The sequence below is a fragment of the Triturus cristatus genome, chromosome 8, assembly GCF_964204655.1.
Source record: "Triturus cristatus chromosome 8, aTriCri1.1, whole genome shotgun sequence".
Lineage (NCBI taxonomy): Eukaryota > Metazoa > Chordata > Amphibia > Caudata > Salamandridae > Triturus > Triturus cristatus.
The window spans coordinates 297,930,880-297,953,543 of record NC_140591.1 but is presented as its reverse complement, the minus strand read 5'-3'; the positions used below and the strand labels follow the sequence as shown (position 1 = coordinate 297,953,543).

At 46.3% G+C, this 22,664-nt stretch overlaps 1 protein-coding gene across 1 annotated transcript in view; it reads right to left on the bottom strand.

The window, feature by feature from the left end:
• The window catches only part of ZMYM2 (zinc finger MYM-type containing 2), a 1,132,334-nt gene that overhangs the window by 867,371 nt on the left and 242,299 nt on the right, over window positions 1-22,664 (bottom strand). The window contains exon 5 of the mRNA XM_085621554.1: window positions 20,809-21,021. Within this exon, the coding sequence (XP_085477680.1) occupies window positions 20,809-21,021 (213 nt within the window). The remainder of the gene's footprint in view (window positions 1-20,808; window positions 21,022-22,664) is intronic.

Sequence of the window (22,664 nt, the reverse complement as noted above, 5' to 3'; positions counted from 1 at the left end):
TTTGTCTCGACTGCCACCAAGGGCAAACTAAAGTCCAGGACCTCAGCTGCCCTCTGTACCACCATAGCGAATGAAGCTCCCTCTGCCGTGGGTACGGTAGGGGGATAACGCATGGCAATAGCAGGAGAAGTGTCCAGTCCACTGGCTTCATCCTGATACTCACACCAGTTCAAGGAGTCATAAGGCTGGTATTCTTCAGGGTTCAGCGATCTCCATCATTCTTCCCAGAGTTCTAGCTCATAGGAATAGTGCTCAGGCCTAGAAGGCATGGCTCCTCCGGATCCATCTGTAGATCCTTGGGACCCGACTGGGGCCAGAACTGCCAGCGTGGATCCAGTAGGCACCCCTCCGGATTCCACAGTGGCCTTGGGTCACGCCCGAGGGAACATGCCACTCAAATATGAGGCACATGGCTTCATAAAACTCTTGAATTTGAGGTGCGGTTGCTCCGGCTCCCAGAAATGCGGGGAGGTGCAGGGTCGGGCCAGGAGCTGGCTCAACCGCGGAGCCAGGCCTCGACGGACAGTCCCTCGTCTTGTCTGCGGACTGATGAGGTGAAGTCGAAGCACACTTCGACAAACTTTTTGTGAGACCAAGACTTAACAGAACTACTCAACGACTTGGGGTGGGACGACAACCTCTGACTCTGCAACCACTCCTGGGAATTCTCTCTCAAGCGGGAACTCTAGCATCACGCATCAACCCACCAGGAGCTTGAGGGATCGCTCAATCAAACCCTTCGGCTGCATGGTGCAGCAGTCGGGACAGGTCTTTGGGTCATAGTCTCGTTTAAGGCACCAGAGACAAGCGCAGGTCCGTAACTGACATGTTAGTGACAGGCACCACAGGGCTTAAAGTTGGCCTTTTCTGACGACATTTCAGCCACACCATGAGGTAAGACCTCAAAAAGGACTTTGACATAACACCGAAAATGGCTTAGACAAAAAGTGACTATGGGGTAGCTCATTATTAGCCAGATTTGTATAGCGCATGGCTGCCCCAGCAACGGGGCGTCCCAGTGCGACCCCAAACCAAGACAAACACCCAGGAGACAGAAATGAGATATTAATCAAGAAAGCCGGGAAAAGGCCAGGTTTTTATGGCTTTGCGAAAAGCCAGATGATTCTGGATTACTCTGATGGAAACAGGCAATGAGTTCAAGAGTTTTTCCGCCAGACTCCGAAAGGAACGACTGCCTGCTCCAGCTTTAAAAACACTGGGAATACAGACCTGTGCACGGCCCGCCGATCTCAATAGGCGTCGCGGAACATAAAACTCGAGCAAGTTAGACAGTCTCACAGGAGCCTGACGGGACAAGATCTTATTCGACATACACAGTGCCTTAAACTGGATGCGTTTTTCAACAAGCAGCCAGTGCAGCTTGGGGAGCAGATGGGCAACTGAGCTGGACTTAGGGAGTGCTACTAACAGACGAGCTGCAGCATTCTGAACCCTCTGCAGGCGCTTGATACTGGCCTTATTAGCGCCCAAATAAAGGGCGTTCCCATAGTCCAATCTGGACAAAATTGAAGCCTGGATTCTGGTTTGTCGCACTTTGGGAGGGAAAAAACCCAGCAATGGCCTTAAACCCCGCAAAAGCCCAAAGCACACCCCTGCCACTGCTTTAGATTGGACTTCGAACGTCAGACCCTGATCGAGCCACACCCCTAAGTTCTTCACAACCTCCTTGGGTATGGGGGCGGGTTTCAGACGCTCTGGCCAGCACTGTTAAGACTGTTAATTCACGGTCCTTCCCAAACAATAAGATCTCCGATTTCCTGCATTTAGCTGCAAGCAGTTGGCCGCCATCCAGTCAGCCACTACTACGAGGTCCTCTTTGAATTTAACCAGTTTGTCGCCACAGTTCATAGAGAAGGAGATCACCAATCGGGTGTCGTCGGCATACGACACCAACCCTCTGTCTTTCACTACCGTGGCCAGGGGGAAAACTTAGATGTTAAACAAAAGTGGGCTCAGAACTGAGCCCTGCGGGACAACTTAACGCCAAGCAAACTCCTGTGAATGGAATGGTGGCACAGACACTTAAAGACCTCCCCTCTAAGAAGGAGCGAAACCAGCCCAGGGCCACATCCTGAATGCCAATTTCCTGAAGACGAGTTAGTAAGATTGCATGGGAGATGGTGTCAAAGGCGGCGCTTAGGTCCAAAAGGACCAAGGCATCTCAATCACCGCCATCCAGACTGTCCCTAATAGCTTCCGTCACTACCAGTAAAGCGGACTAACGCCCATGCCGCGCTCGAAACCCATGCTGAGATGGATCCAGAATAGCATTCTGTTCGATGTACTCAGAGAGGACTGTGTTGATGTGAGATTCAGCCACCTTTGCCAAAAAAGGCAGCTGGGAAATTGGCCGATAATTACCTGGTTCCGCAGGATCCAAAGAGGATTTTTTTGAATAATGGAATGACTTTGGCATGTTTCCACACCCTGGGGACAACTGCAGATGTCAGGGACAGATTCACCAAACCCATATCCCAAGGGGAGAACAGGGGGTGAAGCTGGCGAAACAGGGCAGGGGGTCAGAGGATCTGCTGGAGATCCTGACTTGATTTTCAGGCAAAGTGCCTCAAATTCCGTGAGTGATAAGGGCGGAAAGGATAACAGACTGTTACCCGCCATTGGACCAGAGATCGCCAAGGCCTCCACCCCAACACGCGGATCCCCCACCGGCAGATTGAGATAGATCTGCTCAACTTTATTCACAAAGTAATGGGCCAACTCATTACACTGGTGGTTAGAAACAATCGGGGAGGTTACCGATGAACCTGCACTTTTCATACCTTTGAGCAGAGAAAAAAATAGACTTAGCCGGATTAGTGCTGGCCAAGATTTTATTGGCCACATACTCTGCTCGTGTTCTCCGGATGAGCCTGTGGTACTGCTTAATGGCTGCCCGGTATTCCAATTTCGCTGTGACATCGTAGGAGCGTCTCCAAACGCGCTCGAGCTGCTTGCACCCCTTTTAAGCTGACATTAATGAGTTGTTAAACCAAGATTTAGAAGGCCCTCGACTCCTCGCTCCCAATCTAGCAGGAATGCAAGTATCCAGACCCAATAACACCCGATCATGGACGCGTGAAATTGCTGAATCCATGTCTGAAGGCAGCAAGGGCCTATGGCTAGACAGGCAAGCAGAAAGCCGTCTCAAGTCCAGTTTATGCCATGGACGTTTTGGAACTGGAGCTGGGTGAAAAAGGACAGCTTTCCCCTGCAGTTGCAACACGAAAGAGACCAAAAAATGGTCAGTACACGCCTGAGAGGCCGGCGGAAGGACCTTTAGAGGGCATAAATTAGAGAATATAGGGTCCAAAAAATGCCCTGCCACATGCATACCCTCAAGGACACATTGCACAAATTGGAAAGCCTCCAAATCAGCCTAAAAGCTCGAAATCTCGGCTTTCTCATACATCTCAAAATGGAGATTGAGATTCCCTGAGATAGTAAAGTTAGCAGCCCTACTTGCGTATAGCGCAACTTTGCTCAGGAAGTCTTCCCTAAAACTATAGGCAGGGCCAGGAGGCCGATAAACTAAAAGACCGGACATAGTGAAGTTGGAGTTCAGCGTAATTTTAAACAATGCGCTTTCACAGTCCGCAATATTCTCTTTGCTAAGGCTGCAAATATAAACCTCCTTAGCAATCACAGTGATACCGCCCCCCCTGCCCCCTATCCCGATTGACTGCCTTCAACACATAGCCCTGGGGAAGGCCAACCAGGGCACAGCCAACGAATCCTGCGTGAGCCAAATCTCCGTTAAAAATAAGGAATCTGGAGCCTCATCTATCAACAGATCAAACACCTCAGCGTGGTGTTTCACAAGGGACCGGCAGTTCAAACTAAGGAACTTATATTCCACAACATCTGAAGGAAGAGATACCCTATCCAACCCTGGCAGTTGAATAGAGCAAAACTTGCAGTTGAAGGAGCTATCTTGGGGCGCCCAGCGTGGCGAGGAGCATTTGGTTTCCAAACACAAAAGCCCCTCACGCGAGTAACTAATGGAGTCAGCGGGAACTCGGGCAGGGTGACCAGCGACTGAAGGGCGCGGACGGGCTTGCCTTAGGCACGCTATGCGGGCGCAGCAGTGCCGACATTTAGCTTTTCCGGTGCCAACAACTGTCCCGCCAACCCTCGCTCCCCCCCCCCCCCCCAAGATGGAGACTACACTTTCCTGTAGGCTATTGCTTCCGCTTGTGCCTAACAGCAGCTCGGTGCCCCCCCACGAGGAGCCCTTGTGCAGCAGCCGGTAAGGTTACGTTATGTTTATTATTAAAAACACACCCTCGAAAGTGCATTGAAAAAGAAATTCAGACGACGAAAAAGCATAAAAACACAGCGCGCAACACGCTACCCGCAAATCCTCCTCCCAGCTCAAGCCTCAGGAGTCTCATCTTGAATCTGCACTCACTGGCGCAGAAAGAAAAGAAATAACGTCATGGCACCTAGGTGGTGCCTATTTAGACACCGAGAATGACACATGCAGCACGGACAATGTCAACTAAGCAATGTGGAGCCGAATAGTGCCACCTACCGGCACGCAGGGGTAATGGCTCATGAAAAAAAAAATATGGATCCAGTCTGACGCCTGGGGACAATTCTAAGGTAAGGAGTCTGCGACTGGAACTATCTGATCAAAAACCCCAAATCTACCACTGAGTTACAACAGCAGACCCAAAGGTTATCCTGGGGTTCCAGATAAGCTACAGGTAAAAAGTTACAATTTTACTTTTTCAGGCTTTCTTCCAAAAGGTTTAATGTGGTACACACTTGGATCTCAAAGATGTTTGCAGGGAGTTTTTCAGAACTGTATAGCACACACGAGAAATTAGTAACTAACCTGTACTCCAGATCTCCGGAGTGGGCATCTTTCATTTATTTATATGCTTGAATCATTCAACATCAGGCTGGGAATCCCCCAGTAATCTTAATCAGCAGTAAACCATGTCAAAAAGGCCATACAATGTGGTAGGCTAGCATGTGAATATATATGAGAGATACTAATGCTGAAAAACTGGAGGTACAGGTAAGAAGCTAATTCTTCTCTGTAATTAGATTTTTCATATATTCAAATGCTTGACTCAGGTCAGTAAGCAATATAAATACTAAAGTGGAAAGGAGGCTTACCTTTACTGAAGCATGGTATGAAGGACAGCCGTCCCACTTTTAAGTTATCAGTATCCGTTGCAATATTTTGCACGCCTCATCAACATTATAACAAAATAAAGTGGCTCCATCAAACAGCAGGTCTTGTATTTTTGTTTGGATTTCAGGACAGAAGGAAGTAGATTATAGCCAAAACTGCAGTCATAGAACTGTTGCACCTACTGTTAAAAACTTCACTGGAAACATACACAGATGAGCCAACGATAGCTGATGTGGCACCCTCTAATGACGTTCCTGACCATGTAACTTTTATCTTCCAGAATGAAGACAATAGCAGTGAGATGTCATGCCACATCTGTCAATTGTGATGCTCAGAATAGCCAAGGCATTTGTGGCTTGGAATGCACGTAGCAGTCATTTAACCTATTCTACAGCACAAATTATCAATACTCTTTCTATCTGCAGGTGTGGAGGTTGGAGCGATTGGGTTTTCTGAACTGCGTTGAGCTTCTGAGGCTATAAAATAATGTGGCTTAGTATGGCAGGACAGGGCTGTGTCAGGAGCAGGTCCTGCACCAGCTTCCCCCGACTCCTCTGCCCTCCTGAGCTCTCTCGCGCTCGAGATGTTACCCCCTGCAGCTCTCTGCCTTGTTGTTCTGACCCCCCCCCACCCCCCCGCCAGGTCAGTTCCAGTTTTACCCCCACTGGGATGCACTTTTTCCCGCTGTTCCAGCCCGATCCCCCCCCCACCCCCCCACCCCCCGACACTTCCCAGAGCCCCTCTCAACCCCAGGATCTACTTAATGGAGGCCACAGCGCATACGCACAGCAGGCATGCCATAGACAAGCATGTCAGTGCCTGTCCACGCCCAGTGCCAGGGACCCTGGCCCCCCCCACCAGCACACCGCCGACGAGCTGCAGTCTCTCAACCCCGGGAGAAACACCAGCAGCTGCAGCACCTTACTAAATGACCTTTCCCCTGCCAGCACTGTTGCCGAACTTGTGACGTCAAGGGCCCCACGACTCCGACCCAGTAGACACCCATTCACAGGCCAACGCTCCACTGCACGTTGCTCAACGTCCGGTCCCTCTGCAAGCATGCCAGACACATTTAGGACACCATCACCACCCTTACCCCGATGTGACGTTCATCACAGAAACGAGGTTCGTCCCCTCGGCTACAAGAATCTTCACCGTGACAACCCTGGCAGACGCGGCGGAGGCATCGCCAAGGAAACCCTCCAATGCACCACCAAGGAGGATCATAGTTAGTCAATCTCAGAACATCTCAACTTTCAGATCAAAATAGACGCTACAACTACCATTAGAGGAACCCTAGCCCACAGACCCCCGGGCCCCCATTCAAGCTTCTGCAACGCCATCCCCCTGATCGACTTCAAACACTACATCTTTCTGGAAGACCTGAACTAACACCTCGAAGACGCCACCAACACCAACTCCACCATTCTCCTGGAGAACATGAACAACATCGGCCTCTCGCAGCTGATTACCACCCCATGCACATCGCAGGACACACACTATACCCGAACTTCTCCTCCAGAGACAGAATCCTGGTCTCACACGTAACTGAGTTAACCTGGACAGACCACAGCATCATCCACTTCACCATTGCCGGCACTCCAGAAACCCCCTCCTCCTCCCCACCAATCTGCCCACCCAACCTCGCCGAAACTGGAACAGAGTCATGGAACCCATCTGGAGCTCCGCCCTCAGAGAAACCAAGCTCGACCTCTCAGACACCCTCGAACGCAATGTCCAGAGCTTCTCAAATTGGATCTTCACCGGTGCCGCCTCAATCGCCCCATGAGGAACACCAACAGTAGCAGTTAGCAAACACGCCAGCTGGTTCACTGACCCTCAAACACAACTGCAAGAGACTGGAAAGACTATGGCGCCCCAACAAGAAACCTATTGACACCACCACCACCACCACAAGAAGGCCAAGGACCCTCAACACTACCTCTGGGAGGCCAAGAACCCTCGCCAACAGCATTTAGGCTATAGCGAACCACGCCAATGAACTCTTCAGCATCGACAGAGTTCTCTTCCCCAGCTGCTACCGAGAACACAATCCACCGCTCCCAGGCCCTCAGCGACAGCCTAGCAGACTACTTCCACCAGAAGATCACAGAGCAACTTCAGCCCACCGACCTCATCCACCTCTGCATACCTACAAATGCTACCCTCAGCCACCGACTGGAAACAGCTATCAATCCAAGACACCACCACCCTCATGAATTCAATACTCTCCGGGGCTCCCACGGACGTCTGCCAGCACCATATCTACAACACAGGAAGGAAAGAAAGCAGCAGCAGCCTCACAGAGATCCTCAACTCTTCCTTCACCACAGCTTCCGTTCCGGTGCATGGAGGCATGCGGAAATCAAGCCACTGCTCAAGGAACCCTCTGCCGACCCAAACGAGCTTAAGATTTACCGCCCCATCTCGCTACTCCCTTTCCCCGCCAAGGTCCTGGAGAAAGCAATCAATCGACAGCTCACAGAGAACCTCAAAGAAAACAACTTGCTTAATGCCTCCCAATCCGGTTTCCGATCCAACAGCAGCACTGCGACCACCCTGATCGCAGCAACTCACGACATCAGACACCTCCTAGACCAAGGTGAAACAGCAGCACTCATTCTCCTCGACCTCTCGACGGCCTTCGACACTATCTCCCACCACACCCTCATCACCAGAATCCACCACATCGGCATTCAAGGCAATACCCTCAACTGGATCTCCTCCTCCCTCCCCGGTTTAAAGTGGGAGGATCCATACACCTGCCTTCTAATCCGGAGACAAAAACATCATCTGCGGCGTACCCAAAAGCTCTTCACTCAGCCCCACCCTCTTCAACACCAACATGACCCCACTAGCAGACGTCCGTCTATGATACACAGCTCATCCTACCCCTCACAGAAGACCCAGACACCACCAGAGCCAACTTTCGAAACACCATGTCCAATGTCACTACCTGGATGAAGTCCAACTTCCTAAAGCTCAATTCGGAAAAAACTGAAGTATTCATCTTCAGGAACAAGCCCTTTTCCTGGGAAGACAACTGGTGGCCCACCGAGCTCAGCCCCACACCAACCCCCACCAGCCAAATACGTAATCTCGGAATCATCCTTGACTGCCAACTGATCATGAAGCAACGGGTCAATGCCGTATCCTCCTTCTGCTTCCACAATTGCCGCAGACTTTTCCAATGGATCCCCACCTCCACAAGGAAAAGTCACCCAAGCCTTCGTATTCAGCTGCCGTGACTACAGCAACACACTCGCCAGAGCCACCAAATAGCTCCTCAACCGACTCCAGACTGTCCAGAACACTGCAGCAAGACTCCTCCTCAACCAACCCAGAAGAACCAGCGCCAGCCCCACCTCAAAACCCTTCCCTGGTTCCCCATGCAGAAATGATGCCTCTTCAAACTCCTGACATGCATACAAATCCCTCCATAACTCCAGACCTGCCTACATCAACCACCGCTTGACACTCCATCGACCTACCAGGGAGCTCCACTCCGCCTTGGCACACATACTCCGCATGGCATGTATACACCGCATCCATTGGAGCCGCCGACGAGGTCTCCTCCTCCTACCTCACTGCCAAGCACAGGAACGACCTCCACCTGCGAACCACCCCCTCGCTGGAAGACTTCAGGAAGAAGCTCAAGACATGGCTTTTCAACCAAGGCTCACAGAACCCAAGAACCTGGAGACCCCCTGCAGGGACAAGTCACGCTATACAAGACGGATTGATTTTGTCTCCAAATGAAGCACCACAGCAGGAATTGTTGCCAGGGTCTTGATTAACTTCAGACCCTCCGACTAGATGAAATCTAGTAAAGGAATAGATTTTATAGCCTTAAGTGGTTGCTCTTTAAAATAAAAGAAGCACTGCTGTTCCACAGAGGATACATGCAAGTTAAATTTTAAAGCAGCTGTCTTTATTAATTCATTGACTGAGGCTATGTCGCCCGGTGAACCATCCCGCTGAATGGAGGCCTTGTCACCCTCTTTAGGTGCCATGTAATCATTCAAATCTTCAGTACTCTCATCATGAGGCAATCAATACGCTAACTTCTTCCACGTCAGAATGTGACTCAGAAGAATCTCCTATTCCCATATCTTTTGGAGTGGGTGACACTGAAGTTGGATGTCTGTTTTGGAAACTGACATCTTGAAGGGGGCAATGGTGAAGGAGTCACCGGGCGTTGAGATGGTGGTGGCGGAGGAGGAGTTGGGAAGGGCTGAGACTGGAGTGGTATACTCCTTCGAAATGAATCCATCATCTGTTACAATGTAATAAAAATAAAGAACACACCTGAGAGATCAGTCTCCGAATAAGCACAAGGTCTGTTATATGGCTGCCGAGAAATATTGTTTCAAAATCCTGTGACTGAATCATATTTGTGGCAGGGATCATCATCATCTAAGATATCCCCTTCAAACTCTGGTACATAGTGGACTTATAACTGCGTGGGACTGTTAGTCTCCAAGGCATATTGGTCACTGCATTCACCTTCAAATTCAGTGTAGAATATTCACCATCACTTTAATTTTGGATAGGGTGATGGGGCGGAGAAAAGTGTGGTAATTGGGACATTACTAAGTGCTGTCATCAACTGCAGATTCTTGGTCGATGGGGTTATCGTAGACCACAACTTCCACCTCATTGGCTGTAGTTAGGGTATCTTCAAATGAGGTGGATATGCTTGTAAATGAACACTATTGTTGAGGCCTATGGCTATTTTAAAACTGCTTACTGCTATTTAAGATTACAGGGGAGCTCCAGCATGACAATGGGGAATGATTCAAGCATGTGAATATATGAAAGATCAAATGCTGGAGAGCATGCATTGTGATAACATCCATAGGCGGTAGTCATGCCTATTAATACAGGCCTATCAAGGATCAAGATTACATTGTAAAACAAATAACAATTTCACCTTGTTTGGGATTTTCCTAAAGTCTTCCGAAGGAATATGCTACTTACCAGTATGCATCTGTTCTTGGCATGTAGAGCTGCAGAGTCACACACTGAGGATAAGATCGCCATCTGGTGTTGGGCTCGGATGATTGCAGGTTGTTGTTGTCTTCGGAAGAAGCCTTTGGTCACGAGGTTGGTGACTCCTCCCCTGGACAACAGTGCGCATGGGCATCCACTCCATCGGCAGATTGTTTTTCGCCATGATGGGAAAAGATGGAGTATATAGAAAGAAAGAAAGGATGTCCATGTGTAATGTCTAAGTAAGACGGATGCTGGAACAGATACAGGTCCCGGGGAGGCGGGCGGGCGTGTGTGACTCTGCAGCTCTACATGCCAAGAACAGATGCATACTGGTAAGTAGCATATTCCGTTCGAGGCATATGAGCTGCAGATCACACACTGAGGATAGATTATACAGCAGTGCTCCCCTTAGCGGTGGTCGCCTGTATCCGTTGCAGCAGCTTGAAATAAAGTTTTTAGGACAGCCTGGCCCACGGAGGCCTGTTGTTTGGCCTGCACGTCAACACAATAGTGTTTAGTGAAGGTATGCGTGGTAGACCATGTGGCTGCCTTGCAAATGTCTTCTAAGGGAATATTGCCTAAGAAGGCCATAGAAGCCCCTATTTTACGCGTGGAGTGCGCCCTAGGGGGAACTGTAAGTGTACGTTTAGCCTTGAGGTAGCATATTTGGATGCATTTAACTATCCACCGGGCTATTCCTGATTTGGAGATCGGGTTGCCTTTGTGTGGTGGCGCGAAAGCAACAAAGAGTTGTTTTGTCTTTCGAAAAGGTTTTGTCCTGTCGATGTAATAAAGCAAGGCTCTTTTAACGTCTAAGGTATGTAGGGCCCTTTCAGCTACCGAGTCTGGATTTGGGAAGAAGACCGGTAGTTCTATTGATTGGTTAAGGTGGAAAGGGGAAATCACTTTTGGAAGAAATTTAGGGTTTGTCCTAAGAACCACTTTGTTACGGTGTAGTTGTAAGAAAGGTTCTTCAAGTGTAAGGGCTTGTATTTCACTTACTCTGCGCAGGGAAGTGATTGCGATAAGGAAGGCTACCTTCCATGTTAGGAATTGCAATTCACATTTGTGCATAGGTTCAAATGGGGGACCCATGAGTCTTGTTAGAACCACATTGAGATTCCACACTGGTGCAGGTGGCAATCTTGGGGGAAGAATTCTTTTGAGACCTTCCATAAACGCTTTGATGGCTGGTACCTTAAAAAGGGACAGGTGTTGCCTATTTTGCAAGTAGGCTGCCAAGGCTGCTAGGTGTAAACGTATAGAGGAATACGCTAGATTGCATCTTTGCAAGTGTAGTAGATAGCAAATGATGTTTTGGATGGAAGCATCCAATGGATGTATGTCATTATTAGCGCAGTAGATGGCAAATCGTTTCCATTTAGCGGCATAACACGCTCTAGTAGTAGGTCGTCTGGCTTCCTTTATGATATTCATACAGTCTGGAGGGAGATTGAGGTAACCGAACTCTAAGACCTCAGGAGCCAGATCGCTAGGTTCAGTGTTTGAGGATCTGGGTGTCTGATTTCTCCATGGTTCTGGGTTAATAGATCCGGGGAGAGGCGTAGCTTTTGATGTGGAACTAAAGAGAGTTCCAGAAGTGTGGTGAACCACGGTTGACGTGCCCAAGTGGGAGCCACTAGTATTAGTGTTAGTGACTGTTGTTTCAGTTTGCGTACCACAAATGGAACTAGTGGGAGAGGCGGAAAGGCGTACGCAAATCTGCCTGACCAGTTCATCCATAGGGCATTGCCCTTCGACTGTGGGTGTGGAAACCTGGCGGCGAAGGTTGGGCATTTTGTGTTTTCGGGAGTGGCGAACAGGTCTATGTCTGGTTGTCCCCACTTTTGGAAGAAGGGGAGTAGAACCTTGGGGTGTAGTTCCCATTCGTGGATCTGTTGTGTGTGGCGACTTAGGAGGTCGGCCACTTGATTGTGGATCCCTGGGAGATGTTCTGCTAACAGGTAGATGTTTTGGGGAATTGCCCATCTCCAGATTTGCTGTGCCAGTTGGGACAGTTGGAGAGAGTGTGTCCCTCCCTGTTTCTGTATATAATACATTGTCGTCATGTTGTCTGTGCGTATGAGGACAGTTTTGTTCTTTAGGTGAATTTGAAAGGATTTTAGTGCTAGGAACACTGCTAAGAGTTCCAGGTGGTTGATGTGGAGCAGTTTTTGTTGGCTGGTCCATCTGCCCTGAGTGGTATGGTGAAGGAGGTGGGCTCCCCACCCCGTGAGAGATGCGTCTGTAGTTAGCACAACTTGTGGAAGAGGCTCTAAGAACGGTCTCCCTTTGGACAGGTTGATGGTGTTCCACCATTTCAGTGATCGAAGTGAGCGACTGTCCACCAACACCAGATCGGTAAGTTGTCCGTGAGCTTGGTTCCACTGTTGTGCTAAGCATTCCTGTAAGGGACGCATTTGAAGTCGTGCGTGTGGGACTATGGAGATGCATGACGCCATCATGCCTAGGAGCTGCATGAACACTCTTGCTGGAAGAGATGGATGAGTTTGAAATTGAGAGATGAGATTTTGTATACTGGCTATCCTGGCTGTGCTGGGATAGGCAATGGCTTTGGATGTATCTATGGTTGCTCCTAGATACTGATGTAAGTGGGAAGGTTGTAGGTGGGATTTGGGGTAGTTGATAGTGAATCCCAAATCGTGGAGAGTTTGAATCGTGCGATGAGTGTGGAGAACGCATTTTTGGTATGTATTGGCTTTTATGAGCCAATCGTCCAGATAGGGGAAGACATGGATCTGTTGTCTTCTGAGATGCGCTGCCACGACTGCTAGGCACTTGGTGAACACTCTGGGTGCTGTTGTTACTCCGAATGGGAGAACTGTAAATTGATAGTGTTGCCCATCTACCACAAATCGTAGATATTTTCTGTGAGCGGGATGCATAGGGATGTGAAAGTATGCGTCCTTGAGGTCCAATGTGGCGAGGAAGTCTCCCTGTTGTAAAAGTGGGAGGACTTGTTGGAGAGTGGTCATGTGAAAATGATCCGAATGTATATACTGGTTTAGTAGTCTGAGATCCAGTATGGGCCTTAGTGTTTTGTCCTTTTTGGGAATGAGGAAGTATAGAGAATATACCCCTTTTCCCTGATGTTGAAGGGGGACTGGTTCTATCGCATGTTTTTGTAACAGGGATTGAACTTCTTGTTTGAGGAGAGAGAGATGATGCGAGGACATTGGACGTTGTTTGGGCGGTATGTTTGGGGGGGATTGTATGAGTTCGAGGCAGTAGCCAGACTGGATAATTTGTCTTACCCACCTGTCTGTGGTGATGGAAGTCCAGACAGGCAGGAATTGTTGGAGTCGCCCCCCGACCGGAGTGGAATGGTCTGGGGGGAGTGGTGGCAAGTCACTGTTTGGTGGCTGGTGAGGTGCGGGTGTTGTTGTTGTTGCCCCGCCCTCGACCTTTGTTATTGTTTCCCCTATAACCTCCCCGGAAATAACCTCTGTTAGGGGATGTTTGTCCAGAATTTTTAAAGGTGGACGTGGTCTCAGTTGAAGTGTTTTTGGAGCCTCCTCTATAAAAGGAGCGACGAAAGGAACCCCGGTTTTGATGAGACTGCAGTGCTCCCATAGACTTGGCAGTTTCATTATCCTTTTTCATTTTTTCCAATGCAGTATCTACTGCAGGGCCAAATAGCTGCTCTTGGTTGAAAGGTTGAGCTAGAATTGCGGTTTGAACCTCCGGTTTAAAACCGGAAATACGGAGCCAGGCATGTCGTCTGAGTAAGACGCTAGTATTGACCGCTCTAGAAGCAGTGTCCGCTGCATCTAAGGCGCATTTAATGGAGGCATTAGATATTAATTTGCCTTCTTGGATGAGGTCAGAGGCCTGGGACTTAAAAGGTTCAGGCAGATGTTGCATAAGGTCCTCAAGTTGGTCATAATGCGCTCTATCATACCTGGCTAACAGGGCCTGGGTATTCGCAATACGCCAATGGTTAGCCGCCTGCGCGGCGACCCGTTTGCCCGATGCTTCTAAAAGCTTAGACTCTTTGTCTGGGGGAGGCGTTTCTCCAGTTGTCTGTGAGTTAGCGTGCTTCCTGGCATTTGATACGACTAGGGAGTCTAAAGGGAGCTGGGCCTTAATGTATGCAGGGTCTTGCGGGGCTGGTCGGTACTTTTTTTCGATGCGTGGGTTGAGAACCCTAGCTCGAACAGGGTCCTTAAAGACTTCAGTAGCATGCTTTATAACCCCTTTGATCATGGGCAGTATGTGAACAGTCTTTTGTGACTGCTCAAAGGTATCAAGGAGAAAGTCCTCTTCAAGGGCGTCTGTGTGCATTGTAACGCCGTGGAATGATGCTGCCCTATTTATAAGTTGGCCGAACCCTAGGTGGTCATCAGGAGGGGAGGGCTTGGAGGGGTAGGTAGTGGGGTCAGGCATGTCAGGTATAGGATAAGACCAGTCATCCATGGGTGCTGGGTCTGGGAACGTAAAAGGGTCGTTTGGATCAACAGGATCATTAAATAAATCAGGGTCCGCCCCTCCCCCTAAGTCATCATTATCATCCTGTGGAGGAGGTGAATGATAGGGAGATGGTAAAGGTAAAGGTAAAGGAGAATCAGGAGGAGGAGGGGGGGACGGGTTAGGAGGTAAAACAGGAGAGGAAGGACGAAGTGGTGAAGTAGCACAGTCCTTTTTCCGTATGGGAGCTGGGGGAGGTGTAGTGTCCAGCTTCCGCTTTTTATATGGGATGGCAGTCACATGTCCCGTGTTAGGATTAATGTAGATCCGCTTCTGAGTAGGATCTGGTCGAAAAAGTTCATCTGGCTCCGAAGGTGGTGTCTGTGATGTCCGCTTCGGGTCTTTATGAGCTTTTTTCGGCGGGGACGCAGTTTTCGGCGCCGATGTTTTTTTTCGGGTCCGATGGATTTTTCGGAGCCGACTGAGTTTTCGGTGCCGACTGAGTTTTCGGTGCCGATGGACTTTCAGGCATCGATGTTGAAGAACGTCTCGGTGCCGGTGGAGACTTCGGTGCCGAGGAACGTTTCTGTGCCGAAGGAGATTTCGGTCTTGGAGCCTGTTTCGGTGCCGACAGTGGGTGTTTGGGTGCCGAGGGTGTTAAAGGCACAATCAGGTGAGGTTTGCTCGAGCCCGAGCCACCCACAGGCTTAGATGTCTTCGGAGCCGGGCCCGAGGGCGGGGCTTCTGAAGAGGATTTCCGGTCGCGACTGGGCCCAGCTGGCAGAGTCTTGACCAATGCTTTTTTGGATGGGGCAGGGGCAGGGGGGGTGGTACTCACACGCTGCCCTGGAGTGATGAGGTCATCGGAATCGTCGGCCTCGGACACGATCTCGAGATCTTCGGTGTCGTCTTCGGGAACATCTTGAGCAAAGATGTCCTCCGGTTCTGGAGCTGGTTTGGCCATAATATGGCGTCGAGCTCTTCGGTCCCGGAGGGTCTTCTTCGAACGGAAAGCGGAACAAGCTGGACAGGTGGACTCGTTATGTTCCGGCGACAGGCAGAGGTTGCAAACCTCGTGGTGGTCACTGTGGGGGAACTTCGCTCCACACTGGGGGCATTTTTTGAAGGGTGTCCTGTCCATCAGCCGCTTCCGGAACCGGTCCGAGTTGATGTCGACGTCGATGAAATGAAGATTAAAGAGTTAAATCGATTGCTGGAAGTTTTCTGCTGGAGCGGAAAAAAGTTCATCCGAACCCAATGGCGGAAAAAAACAATCTGCCGATGGAGTGGATGCCCATGCGCACTGTTGTCCAGGGGAGGAGTCACCAACCTCGTGACCAAAGGCTTCTTCCGAAGACAACAACAACCTGCAATCATCCGAGCCCAACACCAGATGGCGATCTTATCCTCAGTGTGTGATCTGCAGCTCATATGCCTCGAACAGAAGATTTTCCAGAATGATCAAATGATTCTAATTTCTGCTCAGAAATCATTTGCCCAGACATGGATTTTTATACGTTTCCGTGGCATGCAAAATGGCTGCAAAGATTCTAGGGTCTCATTAAGCTGGAGGAATAACATTGTTGGAGGGAGAGGGTCTTTCCAGGTTTAGGGCAGCAACTTTAGGCCTGTTCTGCTTTTGCTCTAATCAACATGCGTTCACCTAAAAAAAGACTAATGTTTTAAGGTCTTCAGAGATTGAACAATGGGATGTTATTGAGCTCATAATGCCCAATAATTAGGAGTTGGAACCAAGGATAGCCTGATACAGAATGTACACCTACGAAAAATGGAACAAACTAAACACGGTCATAGTTTTGGTACTCCTCTTGACACCTAATCCTTTGATATATCGGTCCTGTATATAAGTGTTGCCGGTTGGTGGCTAATGGAAATGGAAAAAAGCAGTGGGAATGATGTAAAATCTGCTCTAGAATAGAGGGGAAACTCCTTCATAAAATGAAGTTTAAGAGATTAGGCTTTGACAGGGCGGAATGTTGCTAGAGGAAAGGGTAGTACACTCCTGTTGAGTCGATACTGATTAAAGTCACATGAAATGCAACAGCCCGTAAAAGTGCCATTTGCTGTCTTTGACACTGTGAATGACACATGACAATCTACGTTAATTTTCCATACACCCTGTATGATGAGTAATGTTTAAATAAAAAGTTTTAAAAAACAAAAAAGATTAGGCTTGACATTTAAACCTTCAAAGAGTAAACTAACAGGTATTTTTTCTTTGGAGATAACCATACAAGGTCATGCAAAATGTGATAAAGACTAAGAACAGACGTTAGCAGAAGATAATGCCTTGAGAAACTTTGGGAACCTACTGTGCCTAGGTCAGGAGGATGCCAGTTGCATAAATAAATAACTCCTTTACCTAGTTTTCTAAGGTGAGAAGTGTCAAGGCATTCAACCAAGCCGAAATTAAATTCTGTTGGCATACAGCACTGGATCTTTTTTCTTAGGGTACTAAGCAAGGTTACAAAAATGCACCAATGAACATAACAAATGGCCACAAATATAAATAAGCCAGTAAAGAGACTGCAGATGTGTAGCTCCAAAGAGTAGCCACATTCCAAAACCGTTGCAATAGTGTAAGGTGGTACAGACATGCACAATGACAGGGGTACAGTAGTCCTACCTACAAACAAGGGCGTTGATCGCTAAAATACACCCAACTGGTATAACGCACAGAAGCATTTTCTGTATTAATTTCAACTAAATGAAAATACGAGGATGAGACTACGGACATCTGGGTGAAAACAGAAAAATCTTAATTGAAACTGAATAAACTACATCGTAGGGAGCGTGCAGAGCCCAATTTCTGACAGCCAGAAGGTGGGACATTTGCAAACTTTAAAATCCCTAAGAATCTGTCTTTTTTTTGTCAGAGTTTAGTTTGAGTCAGCTACCACCCATCCAATCTTCAGCATTCACCATGCATACCTTCAAGTAGTTTGGGCCAGTATGTGTCTTATTTCATCCCACACCACCCCCAACCATTTACTCCACTCCTAGGCAAACTATAGTTTTCTTAAAGCTTAGACAGAGGAATTCTGAAAAAGGCAAACTTCGATAACTAGGATGATTGGATTGATTAAATCACTGGCACAACTGAAGAGCGACTTTGGCATTCCAGCACGCAAATTGTGGATTAGCTAATTAATTGCCCGATAAACGATCAGATAAGCTACAAGGCACTTCAAACAAAAGCAAATATCTGTTGGCACTCAAGAGGTTCAAGAACAAATGTGAATTTATTAGACCCAATGTGTCTCTTTTCAATTATAAATTCCATTTTACGAAGTTACATCGTCAGTACAGGCAACTAACCTTCGAAAAACAGTGAGTGGATGCATATAAGGGTGGGTAATTATATTTGCCCATTTTTCAGTACATATGGTGATAAGCTGTCTTTCAGGTGTAAGCAATACACTTAGGAGAATTAACTAGATGGCATTATTTTTCGGTCTACAGTCATTACGTAAAAAAAATAATATTTCAATAGAATGCTTAATAAGTATTAGTATTATTCAAATGTTTATTCTTTACTGCTACTCTGAATTGCTGTTTAGAGCCAAACCAAAATGTTGAATTGCTCCATGGACCCCTCGCATGAGTGAAGGCCAGACTGGACAAAATGATTTGTTTTTGCTAGAGTAGTGAATAATGGGAACTAAGCATGAACTGTATATTGGAGGCCACTATAAAGTTGCCCCACATAGGTAGGTTGCTTCAGGTGCCAAAGGCTGACCTAGATTGCCGTAATGAGGCAAAACTTGCTAGACAAAAGCTTTTTTCTGTCTGTGTTGATATTAAACGTAGTTTTAACATCACTTGCATCTCTTGCTCTCCTTAATATTTGATCAGGTATGCTTTAACTCGCCCCTCTTTAGCTGCTCAGGTAATTGCTGTTTCAGGATTCAAATTTGTATGTCCTTTCTGTGCATCATTATCCAACATCCTCCCCTTACCTACCCCCCCCCCCTCCCCCCCAAAAAAACCCACACCCAATAATATGTTGTTGCCAGGTGTTAGATGTCTTTCCAGGGAAAATAAGTATATAAATGTGAAACTTGGGAAGTGGCGGTGGAGAAATCCATTCAAAACGTGAACTTAGATTATTGCTTAACCTTTGTCAGGCCAGAAGAAATGCATTAAGTTGTAGACCCTGTGCTTTTGATAGAATTAAATTCTGTGGAGTAAATGTATATAGCTAAACAGGTTTAAAATAGCAAATGACAAAATAATGCTGGTGGCAAATTAGGATATGAAAAGACGCAAATAAGCAACAAAGATTTATTTGAAAATGTAAAAGTTGCTAAAACAAAGAAAACCCGATGTTATTTTAACAATGCAACATACTGCAAGCTGTACAATACATAAAAGATTAACCAAATCTGGGTGACTTTCACAAACGCACAACCAAAAGTTGTGACTAATCGGGGAAAAAAAATGTTCTTATCAATTATGAATAAACATTAGACTAAAACTCACTCAGTAAAACGTGTATAAATTTATATCAATTTATATGCAAAACAAAAATGAAGAGCAAAGCATAATGGAAAGGTTAGCCGAAGCGAAGTATTACAACTGTCATTTAACAAAAGTGCTTAACAAGCTAAGTGACATTTATCCAATATGGCTAATACAATGGAACTAAGTACTAAAATATTCTTTAAAATCTAAAAGCCTCTGACAATACAAGTGTACGTCATTCGTGCCCTGATCATGTTTGCAAGCATATCACCTGTGATTAAACTGACTAACAATGAACAACTGAAATAATGAAACAGTATTTTAAAACCCCCGACTTATTCAAGTAACTGTGCGCTGTGTGGTTTGACTGCAAGGAATCATTTCACCGTATTTGCTTTAGATAAAGTACAGGCAACATTTCTAAGGCAGATAGCAGTATAAATTGTTCATTAGACATATATTAAAGAAAGTGAAGGTGAGGTCGATAATACATTAGCATATAGTAATGTCAGGAGTCTTTGGATGCAAACATCAAAGTTTTGCTGGCAAAACTTTCATTTAAAAGGCCACTATTCAAGCTAACATATGCTGTAAGTGGTCCCCGGCAGAAAATATTTTCAAAAGTGTATGGCAATGTAAACTTCAAAAATACAGGTATTGTAGAAAGAACTGAATTGATGTTCAGCATAAAACAATGATGCGCTGGACAATGTATCAATGGGGGGGGCATAATAGGAGATCTCCACTGTGATGTGAAAACTAGACATGGTTCAAATGGGTACTGGTACAATACAATGTAAAGTAGAACACTGTAAAGTACAATTGTATCTGTTCCTGCATAACAGTCTGTGTGTTTTGAATCCCACATAATAGATGCTTGAAGACAGGGCTGGATTCTGCCCATGTGCATTGTTTTATCGAGGAATCCTCTCAAGGGCCAAATGAGATGCGTCCCAGCATTCAGAGTAAACAGGGCTCATCTGCTCAAATGATATGCTTCCATCATTCATAGTCCCTCACAGGTGAATCCCCTCTGGATGTGTTTGCCTGGTCAGGGTGTGGTCTAACAAGTAGGCATTGAGCATTTCAGAACCATTAGAACGTTTGTTTGGTATTTTCAGAGCATTAAAATTGCAAGAAGGAGCACTCTCGACATTAAGACAAAGGCTCCATACTCTATGGAAGTCCTGCTGCCAGCTGCTGACGACGAGCAGATCACACGGAGGCAGAATATGTTAGCTGAACAGTTATCAGTTACGTGAAAGTCTGAAAGGTCCAACTGGCATCACATACTAGAATGAAAACAAATATATAAATATAACCCAGCTTAATGGTAAAATTAATAATTCACAACTAAAACGCTCACATATGGGAAAGCAATACACATGAAAATTCTTCAGCATCTGGTTATGATTGAAAAATCGAAGACTGCAAAGATTTACTTATTCAAATATCTTGAACACAAACTGCTGTAGACAGAAGATGAAACAAAAAATAGTGTTTAATAAATAAAGTTAAGCTGTAGCAAATTCTCAACTCGATAATGAATATATGGAGGTATGATGGAACATGACGTTCTGGGAGAACACCAATGCTGTGAGGTGCCTTAAATTTAATAAAAAGGGTGAAAAGGCAGAAAAGGTTTCAAACAAGGTTTACACCACACATTTCAAAGGCAATATTTATCGAAAAAATATCCAACAGCAAATATAAGGTCAAAATATATAGATTTTTACCTGTTTAAACTCACTGACACAAGCCGGACTGCAGAACCTTTTCTGCGCACCGTCAATAATGAGAAAATTGTTTCCAGCTCCTTTGCTCGGCAAGTACTCTCCACACTGCTCACAACAATTCATGATTAAGCCATTCGCCATTCTGTATCGATTAAAGCAGTGGTCACTACAAAGCTTGTGGGTCATGCTTTTAAAACTCACTTCATGACGAATCTGTAAAAAAAAATGAAAATTATTACCTGGTAAGGTAAAAGGGTTAGTCGGACACTTTACCCAAGTCTTCATTTGAGGACCAAGTATTTAAGTGATAATCTGTTACTCCCAAAAAAGCACTATTGGACCACCCCTCCTATCTCGCCCCTGGAGTGACAGATCTTCATACAAACCACAGAAAGTTACACAGACTAGGTACTTTATGAAGAAAAAGTCTAGGCTGGCCAATTCAGTGACCGCTTAAGAGATTTCCCCCATTCTTTTCTCTAGAAGAAATACAGACAACAGTCCAACTAAAAAATGAAAATGGCAGGAAATCTAGTAAAACCATAAGCAGCACAAAATACAAGCTGCAGAGACTTGCAAGCTTTGACATGAGCAATCACGGCACACAAAAACTAAGTATTTAGACCAAGAAGAGTCAAAAAGAGACAGAACTTTGGAGCTACGTAAAGTAGGGGTGGGCACTGTTTGCGGAATTTGCTTTAGAGTTATTATGCAAAATAACAGTTATGTAAGATTACACAGAATTACGTCAGGAGCGTCACCTTACCTATTTTCTTAGTGCAAAATGCACAGGCCTAGTACATATGAGTTGCATGCATATTAGCTCTGCCAAGTACATTAAGGTCAGTGTTTAAAAATGTAAGTTTACATTAAACAACTGGATATAGGCACATCGCAAAGGCTGTTGACAGTGATGATTAACTAGTGGCCAATGATATCCTTTGACCTACCATAACAGACTAGATTCACTACCACAGCCAAGCTACTAACTTAACACAAACTAGAAGCTACCTGCAAATTTAAAGTGTTTTTGCCAGTACAAAAAACTGCAAGGCTGAAGTTAGATGGCAGGAACATTTCTTACCAATAGTTCTACTGTAAACAATATACAAGCTCTACAATGTTCCTGCAACATTGTGCAACACACAGCTAACCACAGTACTTGGCCGTCACCATCCCTCCACAAAACTCTAATCCTTCTAGTTTTAACTCTGGCTTCTACTGAGTGAAATTAAGATTGAAAGCAAGGCACTCTCCAAAACTTAACACATCGATATATTTAAGTTACTTAATTTTAACAATAGTTTGCCAGCTCGAGACATGAGAATTTTTGGCCATTTAGTAATATGGTTCAGAATAAAAGTTCAAAAATAAATCTCTTTTGGCAGTCAACCAGAGCTGGTTTGTACAACGTATATGTTCGACAATAAGCCCATAATTTTCCACGACAGTCACCATCTTTAGATTTTTTCACTTGAATCTGATGTATTAGAACAAGACCTACAATATGCTGAGTTAACTATCACACACTAATCTTCATCAGGGAAGCGAGAGGGTATAACGAGAAGACATGCACCTTCATTAAACAGGTCTTGGAAAGCCTAAAACAAGCATTGGCATAGCCAATAGGTCTCGTCTTTGGGACCTTATAAGTATTTAGTTATGCGGCACAATATCATTGGTACAACAGCATCAACTGTTGCATGGCTAAACACTTATAAGGTCCCAAAGGCAAGACCTATTGGCTATGCCAATGCTTGTTTTGTTATGGGGGCATAAATAACAGGAGGGTGAAGGAGCGAGTCTGTGAGAGCAAGTCAGTGACAGGGCTCGACAAATCAAATCGACCACTCGCA